Raw genomic sequence first — 12,734 nt, forward strand, 5'->3', positions numbered from 1 at the left:
TGTCCGGAAGTTTGTGGCCCTCGGCGACCCTCAGAGCCCAGTCCACCAACCGTATTTGGTCGGCTGGGTTGGAGCTAGACACCGCGGTCTCCCATACCTCGACGTCGGTGAGTTTCCACTCAGAGGGTGGCTGGAACTCAGGGCATAAGAACATTATGTGATGGAAGTTGGCTCTAGGCGCGCCGCAGAGCGTACATTCCTGTCGATATAGGCCTGGATGAACCAGGGCGAGAAAAGCTGGAGAAAGAAAAGTTTGTGCCTGAAGCTGGCGCCAGGTATTTTGTTGGAATTTTGTTAAGGATTTATCTGGGGGAGGATATCTCAACCGCATTTCGCGGTAGTGGAGGGTGATCTCGTGATATTCGACCAATCGGTCTCTGGCGTTATCCAGGTCATCGGACGGCGTGGCTCGGTTGACGGCTACTCGAGCGATAGAATGGGCCATCTCATTGCCTGGATGGCCTGCGTGCGCGGGCACCCAGATGAGCTTAATTGGTCTGAGGGGGGTCTGATGATTGAGAATTTTCAGTGCCGGTTCATGAACTCGGCCTTTCGAGTAGTTGCGGATTGCAGTTTTGGAGTCGCTAAGGATAACCTCGCAGCGGTGGTTGAGATGGCCAGCGCTATGGCAGCCTCCTCCGCCTCTATGGACGTGCGCGCCTGTATTGTGGCAGCTGTGATGTAACCAAGTTGATGTGACACTGCACTTACGGCATAGGCTGGTTTCTGTGTGTAACTAGCGGCGTCGACACACACAGTGAGGTGGTCGTGTTGGTGTTGTTTGTAGAGGGCTTTTGACCTGGTCTGCCTGCGTGCCTCGTGATGCACGGGGTGCATGTTTTTAGGCAGGGGGAGAATAGTGATGCAGTTTTGTATGTCGGACGGTAATGGACACGTCTGATGTGCCTTGGAAGTCGGGATTAGTCCTAGTTTGTCCAGGATGTGCCGACCTGTGGTGGTAGAGGACAGCCTCTCAATTTGGACTGTGCGATGGGCTTCCGTGAGCTCATCAAATGTGTTATGTACCCCCAAACGCAGTCGCGGCCGAAGCTGACGCCGACGGTAAGGGGGGAAAGGCTCCAGCAGCAGCGTCTGAGTATGAACGCCGCGCAGGGCACGCAACTGTAGGATGACCATCCCCACAACGCCGACAAGGACGGTGACGTCCGTCGCTTTTGTGGCCACGGCTTGCAACGACGCGTTGCAAGCCGCGGTAGTCGAACGTCACACGATGACCAGAGACTCGCGGGTAAATGGAGACAGGGGTTCTGGTGCTCATTTTCATCCGAACGAAGCGGGTGCCCATGAGCATGCCACGTCGTCCTCTCATAAGGTCAGCGTTGACAGACTAAACCTTGCCGTATGATGATAGTGCCTGGACGAGGACTTCGTTCGGAACGAAGGACGGCAAGAAGAGGCAGGTTATGTTGGTGACCTGCAGGCCGACGGGAACGACAGGACAACGCTCGCCGCCGATGACAATGCAGTCAGCATCGACGATTAGTCATGGAAGCCGTGCTTTGACGGTGACTTGGAAGTTGAGGCCTCCCAGGTGCTGAACGCAGTAGACCTCAGAAAGGCCAACTATTGAGGCCGTCGCGTCGACGACGGTCTCGGGACCATTCCCCCGTAGGGACATCTAAAACTTGGGCCTTCTAGAGAGTCCACGACACTGTAGGCGCCATGGCATTAGAGGCGGTCGTCCCTGACGTGAAACACGCAGGGACGTCCGTAATCTACAATGGTGTGTGCAACGGACTTTTGTTCGGAACGCGTCCAGCGTCGACCGTCTTTTCGCAAAAAATTATCACGAACCACGCACACCCAACCAAGCAGGCCCTCCGTGTAGCGCAGAGAATTTACTGAACTAATTGAATTTCTCAAAGTGAAATTCGTAGCAAAAATTGTGAAGTACGACTCACAAAACACTTAGATATGATGGCGTCGGATTGTAATATGAATAAACGAGAAAATATAATTGTTACGCAGAAACTCAAATACAAACCCCTTTACCCACGTTTCTACCATTCATCGAGCAGCACGCCCGATTCCTTGCAACACCTCCAGATGGCGCTCGCCTCCGCGCATCGCGGCCCACTCAAGAGGCTGCGTTTCTACCAGAAAGCTCGCCTTCGTGCATAGCGTTTGGTGCCACCGTTTCCCGGTAAACATTACGGTTACATAAGCATCCAGCTGCCGGGAAGCGTGAGAAGCACTCGGGAATTTTTTAATATTATCGCGTTCCACAAGGCGAAGCTTAAGTGCCGTCCAAATTTTTTTATGAGCAGCACATAGCGACACACGTTGATGTGAAAGAAGCTTCCGTTCTTTTCTTATCGGAATGCAGACTCCGTTCTTCGACTTCGACGTTCTACTTCAAACGTTCCCGTGCGAACAGTATGACGTCACACAATCCTTATCTCATTTGTAAGCAGTCGTATACACTCTTAAGCAAAATTACACCCTTTTGCCACACAACGATAATCGTCATCTGTCTTGTCCGCATTTCCTTTCTTGAACGCGGCGAGCCCGGTAGTTCCTATTGACGAACGTTATGCGCGTTATCAGCATAACATTCCCGACAGGAAAGTAGCGGCCGCGGCGTTTTCAAGAAAGGAAACGCAAGCAAAGCAGATGGCGATTATTGTTGTGTGGCAGGGATACACCCCAACTTTGCCCAAGAGTGTAACACTCTACACTCTAAAAAAAAAGTTTGCATTTTGTAGCCAGCTGCCTACAAAGTGCTTCGCACGACACAGATTCCTACAATACGCAAGATCCGAGCGATTTTGCTGTGAAAGGGTCAAATATCTCATTGAGCGAAAAAAATTGAGCCATGCCACTCGGTGAAGGTGGATGACCATCGAAGCTGTAGCATCAGACACGGTTAAACAAGGCTACATGTATTTATTTTTATCATTTGGTGATGGTAGTGATGATAGCTTTGCGACTACTCTGAATATACAGATCGGTTTGGTTACAACCTTAAATCTACACACAACCGTCGTCGGGTAGTTGAGCGACTTGGATTGGTGTAGCAATTCAAACTCTTCTAGCATAAATTGAGTAAACAATCTTTTGCCCGATTTTGAAAAGTCCACATTGAAGCCTCCGACGACGACCACGTATAGTGTCATCACGGCTAAACCATGCAGTGTGTGTGGTCATGAACTTCTCGATATCCCACTTGTGTGTGCCTGGAGAAATAGACATAGTGAATATCATAATTCTGTCTTTCACTTGTACAGCATATACATCCCCACAGTATATGGCATTGTCCTCTTGAGAATCAAGCGTGTATGGTTGTACATAAATTTTGTCCTTTGTGTATGGGCAATGCCTGCTGCTTGAATCCATATGCTGTTCACAAACAATTCCAGTACACCCATTGGCTTGAAACAATGAGTCTTTATTTATTATTATTTATTTTTGGTATTATTTGGGGCGGAATGCTTGAAGCCTCCGCCGCAGGTCGACATGGTATTTCACCATCTCCAAGATTGGCCCACGCACTTTTTATTATTGAAGCACAAACACGAAAAATACACTGAAACCTTGATTTATTTCATTTATTGTTATTTATGATTACTATTCGGGGCAGAGTGCTTCAAGCCTGCGTCACCTCCGCTGCGGGTCGGCCCACATTTTTGCCCACGTGCACGACAGATGCATAGGGAGTAAATGTATGCAGCTTCGCTGTAAATACCGGCGTCTGTAGCAGCGAAACGGCACCGAAATTCCCAATGGCTGTGACGCCACGGCACGAACGCGTCTTGACAGAGCAGGGCGGGCGAAACTCCTGCTGCCACCATAGCGCGCCAGGTGTTGCAAAAGGAGGAAGGACATCGCCGCGTCGGTGGCTGCTGCTGCTTGCTGGCTCACGCACCATGCAGCACTATAGGGCATTACTCGCAGCGCTAAGTCCCCTGCACGTACCGCGGGAGCGCCAGAACCATTTTCGTGGCTTCGTTGTTTCCGAGCTAAGCATTTCCTGCAATAAATTATCAGTCTGTTCGTGATCTCCGACTGCATCAGTGTTGCCAACCAATGTTTCCTTAAAGAGACAGCCTATGCGCAGTGGTTGAAAAACCCCTACCCGGCCTTTCCCTTGACTAGGTTCAACCTTACGTACCAATTTCTCAGTCAAATACATATGGGACTTCAAACAACAGAAATGTTAATAATAACAGGATCTTGAAACAGATCACTGCAACTGCTAAATAATTTGAATAGTAAAATTTCCTAAGCCTTTTCTCCATCCTATTATCAACCAAATCGATTCTGCGGAAACCCGCTACACAAAGGGACACGAATAAAACTTTGGCATCTACCAGAAAGAAGCATGAAACTACAATGCTTCTGCTTCCCCTTACAGCCTGTTCTACAAACCTCTTCCAACTGCAGGTGCAACAGAATGCTACCACAACTGCATAACCTCACTGGCATTCGCTAGTAGTTGCTGTTCCAGTCACAGAACATCTTGTACCGTCTTTGGCATGATTAGTGATGTGAGCCTGCTATGTAACTGCCAGACCAGTTACCTTAGCACACCGTTAATTCCGTGCACGTAGATATTGGTTATGCGATTTCTTGCAAGTTCTCCTATGTGAAACTACACCGATCAGCGATTACAATGGAGCATGGTTCACATTGTCGATCCATCCAGTCCACGGTCGTCGACTCGGTGGGAAACACCAGGCAGCCGAGTGTATGACGGGCAAGCTTTGCTTGCGTCGCATTGAACATCACACTCGCAGTACTCTGAAAAAATGGAAGGGGTGTCCATCCGACTGAAAGAATAAGACTAGAGGATCACTTTCTTGCTTTCACATGTAATTTGTTACATGCTGTTTAATAGTATATTATTTTGTATACAACAAAAAACTCACAGTGCATTGCCACAAATCAAGAACACTATCTTTTTTTTTTCTTTCCGTATACTACACAATGCTTCTGCTTTTTTTTTGCCTCTTCAACGATAAAGACAAGTATAATACAACATTATTTCTTTTAAGGTTAAGAGACTAATAGACGCCCCTCACATCGTGCTGGCCAAAAAGTTCAACGCGCACATGCACACACGGGGAGGAGATAAACACAGCCTTGGCAGGTGGGGAGGGGGAAAGGGGAGGAAGGAGGCGGCGAACATCGCCATCATCACTGTACACGAGGGGCAGAAAAATACATGCACGCGTGGAGGAAAAACAGAACAACCTTCTCGTACAGCGCTAAAACACGTGTGCACGCGGCGGGAGTTATTTAAAAATGGACACAATGGCCTTGCAAACAGTCGCAGCAACAAAAGCAGGCATGACCACTATGTATATAGCATCCTGGCAAAATGAAATTAAAGTAGATGCGTTCAACACGTCCTTCACGTAATGGCAGTAGACAGCGGCCACACTCATCAGACAATTCCACCGCACCTCTCGGGCACAACGACCACATGCAACGTCTGCTCCACTTCCCACTCCCTCCATCCACTAGCCCCTGGAAACACGGCCTGCGTGAATCCGCGCATTGACTAACCAGTGCGATTCTCATGAATGACGGATAACAGTGATTGAGCTAAACCTTCTTACTACGTGCCCAGAGAAATGTGCGCAAATGAAAACTATGCAAAGCACTGCAGGAGAACACAGCCTGGGCACCGTGCCAAGGAACAGCCAGACGAAAAGTGCGTACCTTAAGTAGACAGCACCATTTGCACCCAAGGTTGCAAGAACGCCGCAATGCGACCTGTCGAGTACTGAACAAACCGCCTCGCTCTTAAATGTTAACCGACCGACGAGCTGGTTTATCTGCAACAGACAAGTAAGGCCCACCTGTTGCGTTAGGTGCAAAACCACAACATAGACGTGAAACAGTTAATGCCACTGTGCATGTGTCAGCTGTCGTCACTCGTTTGTGTGCACACGTAAGCCCGAACACACCGATGCACCAGATCGAGAGCCCTGCCAGGGAGAAGTGTTGCCGCTGTCTTCTGCCAGTACTACACCATTCCACGCACGAGGGCAGAATTGTTTATGCCACGCTGCAGCCATGACTACTTCAGACATGGTGGGAGATTTGAAAACGATCTCAGCAGACATGTCACCTTGTATTCAAACCTGATGTGGCTCAAGCTAATCTTGAACATGCTTCTAGCACTCTTAACTCATGGTCCAAGCCAACTATTACAATAATGATGGTTGAACCATCACTGCACAACATAATGCATTTGAAGAAGGTGGCCACAAATCGAACTGAGGTTAACGGACAACGATGACAAAAGAGAAACTATGAACTGCCACATCAACAAAGCTGCAATTCAATGCAACAACTGCAGAGCCAAACGCAGCGGTGACAGCTGCATCAAGCCTGGCATAAACATACGGCCCCAACGACTGCACTTTCTCCGAAACTCTGTTCGCAATAATCAGCGACATCACAGCAGCTTCAAGCCAAGGAACGCTCGGCAAACAAAGACGATGACAATCGAGATCAGTGGTAACAGCGGAGACCTACGCAGGCAATCTTCAGACAGCGCTGTACAAAAGAAAAGTGGGGGGGGGGGGAGTGATCCTTTTCATTTTGTTGACACTCAAACAAGGTCCTGAGATTGTTTTTAACCAAAATCCACAACCACCAGCCGAGCGCGCACAGCTTCCTCGGCACGCTCACATTGCGGACAATTTCGCAGTGTGCCACACTGTACGGCTGTCACAATGTGCAGCACCAACTCCCTTAAACACAGCTTCAAAAAAAAAAAGAATAAAAATAAGTAAAAAAAAAACATTTCCTAAGCACAGCACTGGCTTCAGAGACTAAGTAGTCTGGCAAGCGCATCTCTTTCGGTGTCTGCACACCATTCGCACATTAAAAAAGGGGTCGGCACAGCTGTCACGGCAAACGGTGGCAGTTTTAAGAGTGGGCAGTACAGGTGAACGAGACAACACACCTAAAACATAACCTGGAACTGCAAGACCGCTATTGCTCTCGCACAAAGGTTTTTTTCCAAGTTTTCTTTTACTGAACACCCTTAAGCTCACCAGTGGCGGGCTGGCCATATGGGCCAGTCCTGCCCACATACCAGTTATGCACTTCAAAGCCAAAAAAGCAGGCCAATTGAGACCGAGACGTCGTAAAATACCAAAAGAAGGCCGCTAAAATGGAAGCCGAGACAAACCCTAGCTGCAGCATGAAGGGAGTAGAAAAAAAAAGAAATAGTGCTTGCCATGCAAAGCCTAAGAACTCTTTTTAAAAGGAGGGATATTCCAAGGGGAGAGAGAGAGAGACTCGTCATGCAGGCCCATCACAAATTACAAAAATATCAATAAAACACTCTGCACGCTAAGTTATTTTTTTCTCTTAAATCTGTTTAGTCTCAAAGAACACCAGCAGAGAAATAGCATCTTTTTTCCCCCTCGGTCCCAAGTGGGCAACACAAAATGGCCACACATATATGTATATAGATATATATTTCCTCTGTCTTGTCCTCTGTCTTGTGCTTGTATATATATATATATATCTATATAGTATCTTTAACGCAGTAGCAGAATAGTAACAGTCGTTTTTAAGGCCCTAGATGTAGAGAAAAAGGAAATAGCTCCGGCAGCTGCGGACACCTTTGTTTTGAGCTGCTTCTCAAAAATGTTTAGGCAGGCATGTGGACAGTTTTCTCGTTCTCTTTCCCATAATTTTTTTCTCTCTCTCTCCTGTCTGTGCACTCTGAAAGAATGCCGCAACAAAGACGCTACCACGTCCCCAGGGTAACAAAAAACGCTACTACGCCCAAGTAACCAACTGCGTCTAGATGACAGCCCAACTGGAAGAGATTTACAATAAAAGCCACCCAGAAAAAAACAAAAACAAGCACCTTGGTCAGGGCTGAACCTTGTGAAGGAAAGACACCACTTGTACTCTTGTCACAGCATGACTATTATATAAGCTTGGTAAGTCTTTCTTTTTTTTTTCTTCTCTCGTCGTTTCGCTCATATAAGCCTTTCCCTCAAAAAAGTGCCTCTCCTCTGCCCCTTCGTAAACATATATAAATGACTATGTATCTAATATATATATATATATATATATTTTTTATGTATATTGATTCATATAATATTTACTAGAAAAAGAAAGGGAAGCAAGAGAGAGAGCAAGTGGAAAAAGAAAAACAACCACTGACAACAGCACGGCAGAACACCACCCCTCGTGCACAGCACTCATTTGCTGCCCCCCCTTTTTTTTTTCTCTCTCTATATATATATCTCTCTTTTTCAACACAGAGGGTGGGCTCACTCGGCTCCCCCACCCAGACCATAGTGCTTCTGGTTAAGAGAAAAAGGCACACGACAAAATTATCCAACGCCATTTCCTTTTTCATATTTTTTTTTTTTTTACACTCTAGCTATCTGCCTGGTATTTTTTTTTTCTTAAGTTGCGACTCCTGCCTGAGAAAACCATCACAGCGTTATGCCAAGCAGCCTGAACAACATCCAAGCGCCCAGTTCGCAATAAAGGTAAGCAGGGTGCCGGGGTAGCCACATGCATATCTACTTCCCGTTTGCAGCCGAGTATCAGCGCAGGGCCTCTCGCGAGTGAGCGTCACTTACACGGTTAGAGACAGGCAGAGGAGAAGAAAAAGGCAAAACAAACTTTACCAGCGCCCTCTGCCGTCCCGCAACCATTCCCGGCAATGCGCACCCTTAAGTGAAAATGCCCGTAGGTACCTCCAAGTCGAACGGTGCGCCTATAGTCGCATTCAGCATCATGTGCCACGCAGGAACCCAAGCTTCCTTTCATCTGTCAAACACTGCAAACCAAACCTCGCACCGTAATCTGAAACACAGCAGCGATTCTCCGTGTACATGCGGGCTGTGTCAAAACTGCGACCATCCTGGCACTCAAATTTGCACTCGGCACCGCAGAAGGAACAGCTTTTTCTCCATTGGATGAGCAAGCACTCTTCCCCCCGAGCTGGGAACCCACACAGTAAAACCATTTACACAATGGGAAGCTACGCAAGACATCGTGCAGCTTCCATCAACACGCACTTTTTTTAAAGAACTACAAAGCCAGTGCACATGGCAGGGGAAACACCAAAAAACAAACCCTCACGATCAACTACAAACATCAAGAACCCCATCCGCGCACCCTGCACCACCCGCTGCAGTCATTAAACGGCTATCAATCTCTTCTGCCGAAAAGTGGAGGACAGATGAGGTGTGCCCCCCCCCTTCTTGTGGCAATTTGTACACGAGGCATTATAGAGGAGGAAAGAAAAGAAATGTGAGGCCAGAGGAAGTGGGGCACAACAAATAGGATTATGAGGATCGGGGGAAGAAAAAATCTGCACGAGATGACGCCACACTCAACATGCAGCCAGTGAGGTAGACGGCCCCACTTCCTCGGGGGATGCAATTGTGTTTAGATTGTGGGTGGTGATAGTAACACTATGTGTGTATGGGCCAGATTGTATTAGCAAGTGGCAATGCAAAACACGTCCTCAACTAAGAAAGCAGACGCTGCAACGGAAGGGGGGGAAAAAAAAGGAAAGGCGGGGAAAGAAGAAACGGGTGAGAACAATGCAACAACAATGGAACGACTACCATGCAACAAATCCCATCCCGCTCTTTCATTCGTAAAGGAAACAAAAAAAGGACTCGCTCGCAACACCTGCCTCCGCTGAACGAAACGCCGCGCTTCACAAAACCTCCTCCCTCGGGTGCATTTTTTTTTTCCTTTGCCATCACAGAATCCTTTGCCAACAGTACTACTGCTCAATGTCAACGCACTGCCGGCCAAAAAACAACATCCATCCATTCACCAAGCCCTTTTTCTTCTCTTCACCCCACCGTTAAAAAAATTTAAAGAAACAACGAAGGTTGCTGCGAAATGGAGAAAGTGCTGTAGAAATGACAAGCCCATTAAGAAAATATGATGGACTGCGCTTGTTTTGCTCACACAACAAATATTAGCAGGCAAGACAGGAAGAAAGGTTTGTCTTTATGTCATGACTGCTGCCACCACAAGCTGGTTGAAGGCAGGACAGCTGAGAAAGCAGATGAGCTCTGCCACGCGACCCGATGACCTGCTAAGAGTTGAGGAAAGCACCATGCACAGGAAAATCACAAGTGCAGAGGAATCCACTGAGAGATAGAGAGAGCAGCCAAACGCGCACAGGATGTGCGATTCAACAATAACAAAAAACAGGGACGTTTTCTTACTAAAAGGGAGAGGAGGAAAAAAGTGAGAGAACAACCCCACACAAAGAAGACTGTACACGTGTAGCGGGGAGGGGCGACAGAATGTTAAAGAAAAATAATAAATTGGCTCTGAAAGCAGGGCTGAGCAAACAAAAACAACTCTTGGTAGTAAACAAGTGCCACTGCAGGAGCAAGAAAAGTGAGGCTGAGTGCAGTTATGAAGAGGAGGGGAAAGGAAAAAAAAGAGTAAACCACACAGTCATCGTCGTCCATAACAGTCACTGCGTGTAGTGGTGAGGGCAGGAGAGGAGGAAAACAATAAAAAACACTGTTCCCTAAACTACACTTGCAGCATCAGCAAAAATAAAGAAAAGCAGTCTTGTGTCATCACACTGCTGAGGATGGGCACACGCACGGCGTTGCTTTACACCTATGTACAGGAAAAAAAATATAGAAGGAGCGGTGGGCTCGAGAACAATCCTCCTCGCCACAGCAGTTCCGGTCTCCGAAAGAGAGAGAGTCACGTCGCATAACACCGCCGCCGTCATGGTCAGTTTCTTTATCACATACATACACACACACACACACACACATTGGCGGCGGAACAGGAGGAGGAGGAACAACAAGAACAAGAACGACACCGCACTGCCACCAAGGGGCGTTCCGGCACTGCTCCACGGCACAACACTGGTGTCCCACTGGCAGGCGCCGCTGTTGCAGTGGGGGACGAAGAGCAGTTCGCAGCGGCAACCACAACAAACAAAAGTCGCTGTCCTGCTGACACACTTTCCTCCCCCAACCACCACTGGCCACTACCCCACCGTCACTGCCGAGTGAGAGCTTGCCGGTGCTCGCAGTACAGCACACGTCCACACGACACACGCGCACACACAAGAGGGAGAGACGCCTTCATCCGCCGGCTCGGCCCTGCCGAGTGGTTGTCGGCAGCCAGCGGTGTGCGGGGTCTTCTCCGGGCAGCTGACCCTAGGTGGGCTCCGAGAGCAGTTGCTGCAGCAAACTCTTGCGCTGGTCACTACTGGGCTTGTCGTCAACCTAGGCAGGGGCAGGCAGGGGACACATATTGAAAGGGGCCCCGGCAGCACTGTTTGAGCTCAATAAATATAAACCACACCGGACGCAAGACAACGGTTACGTGAACACTTGAGCCGAGTATTACTCACTTCTAGCGGGAACATATAAGGTCACTGTAAAAGGACATTCATGTTTTCCTGCGACTTGGTCAAAACGCCATCACTGAAACTGCGCAAGATCACGCAATGGCAGCCTCATACAACTGTTGGCTGAAGGCATGAAAACGTCATGATTATTAATAACTTTATCAACAGTCACAAAAGCACCTGCAACAGTAGGAATGTTCCCGATACTTCCTTCATTTTATGAAATGCCACTGAATTAATAAAAATTCAGTCTTGCACTTCTGTTATTCAGTGGCCATCATTGGCTCAAGTTGTGCCTTCTCCTCCACTGCACAAGATTGTCACGTTGCTGAAGTTTTGCTGATGCTACCGCATGGAGCATGAGCCTCCCATGCATACACCGCGCATAGAACTTATGCAAACGTCAAGCCACTTGATCACAAGTAGATACGCAACACTAACATGTCGTTTGTTGTGCTTGCCAGTAGTGGCCCAAAGAGTTAATACAGTTAAACCTCGACATAATGAAGTATTAAACTTTTCACAACTTCTTGTCAATAGAACATCATTTATGTGGGACCTAAATATAACGAAGTGTGTTTGTATGCGATTTCAGTATAACGAAATTTCACTGCTGCCACAAAGGAATGCAGAGACAATAAATGGAAACTTCCGCCGAGGACGCAGACGGCCAAATGATTGAATTACAAACAGCTGCTTGCAAATGCGCCTCTCAAATCGCCGGCATGGCGACCAACGAAGCGGAGCCGCATATTATGTTTCATATAAAGTCCAAGTGCGATAAGCTCATATTGGACTGTGCATTTTAGGTGCAAGCGAAAGTGCGTGACCGTGAGACGGGAAAGATGGTGGCTTCATGCGTGCCGCCTTCTCGCGCGAACAAAGGAAAAGTGAGGGAAGGGAGCAAGCTCGTGGTAACACTATCAAGCACGTCCGAGGGAGTGGGAGGGTAAATTGGCATGCGTCTCGATTTTTTAGCCATCTTGGACGTGGCCGATCATGGCTGTAAGCGCGGCTGAGCGCATACACTGCCGCACACCCTGCTTAAGAGGTAGTCTGGCCTGTTTGCCAAGAGCGGGCATGCTGAGAGGGCGTGGTACTTTATAAGCTGTCTTCCAGAGCGTTTAGTATTGAAGATTGTGCAATCTCAAGCTTCGATTACCCGTTAGAGCTAGAGGCAGACGAAGCATTCGCTCCCTGCTGCTGGCGCTTTTCTGGACAGTGTCGTCCCAGTGCGAGCGACTCTATCAGCCGCGGAGGAGGAGTGCACGTGAAGGCGTGGTTGGCTTCTCTTAATTCGTAGTGCCACTGTGAAGATATCGTCGACATACGTGGCATGAAGCCATATCATTCATCGCGGACTCCTAAACTTACC

The 12,734-nt window shown here is 48.1% G+C and overlaps 1 protein-coding gene across 19 annotated transcripts in view; it reads right to left on the reverse strand.

Moving 5' to 3' along the window:
- Window positions 1-4,812: 4,812 nt before the first annotated feature.
- The window catches only part of LOC142579884 (uncharacterized), a 654,396-nt gene continuing 646,474 nt past the window's right edge, over window positions 4,813-12,734 (reverse strand). For all 19 annotated transcript variants that reach the window (XM_075690530.1, XM_075690537.1, XM_075690531.1 and 16 more), the window contains one exon: window positions 4,813-11,234. In XM_075690530.1, the coding sequence (XP_075546645.1) occupies window positions 11,166-11,234 (69 nt within the window). In that variant the 3' untranslated portion in view covers window positions 4,813-11,165. The remainder of the gene's footprint in view (window positions 11,235-12,734) is intronic.

Source organism: Dermacentor variabilis, chromosome 4 (assembly GCF_050947875.1).
Source record: "Dermacentor variabilis isolate Ectoservices chromosome 4, ASM5094787v1, whole genome shotgun sequence".
NCBI classification, from domain to species: Eukaryota; Metazoa; Arthropoda; class Arachnida; order Ixodida; family Ixodidae; genus Dermacentor; species Dermacentor variabilis.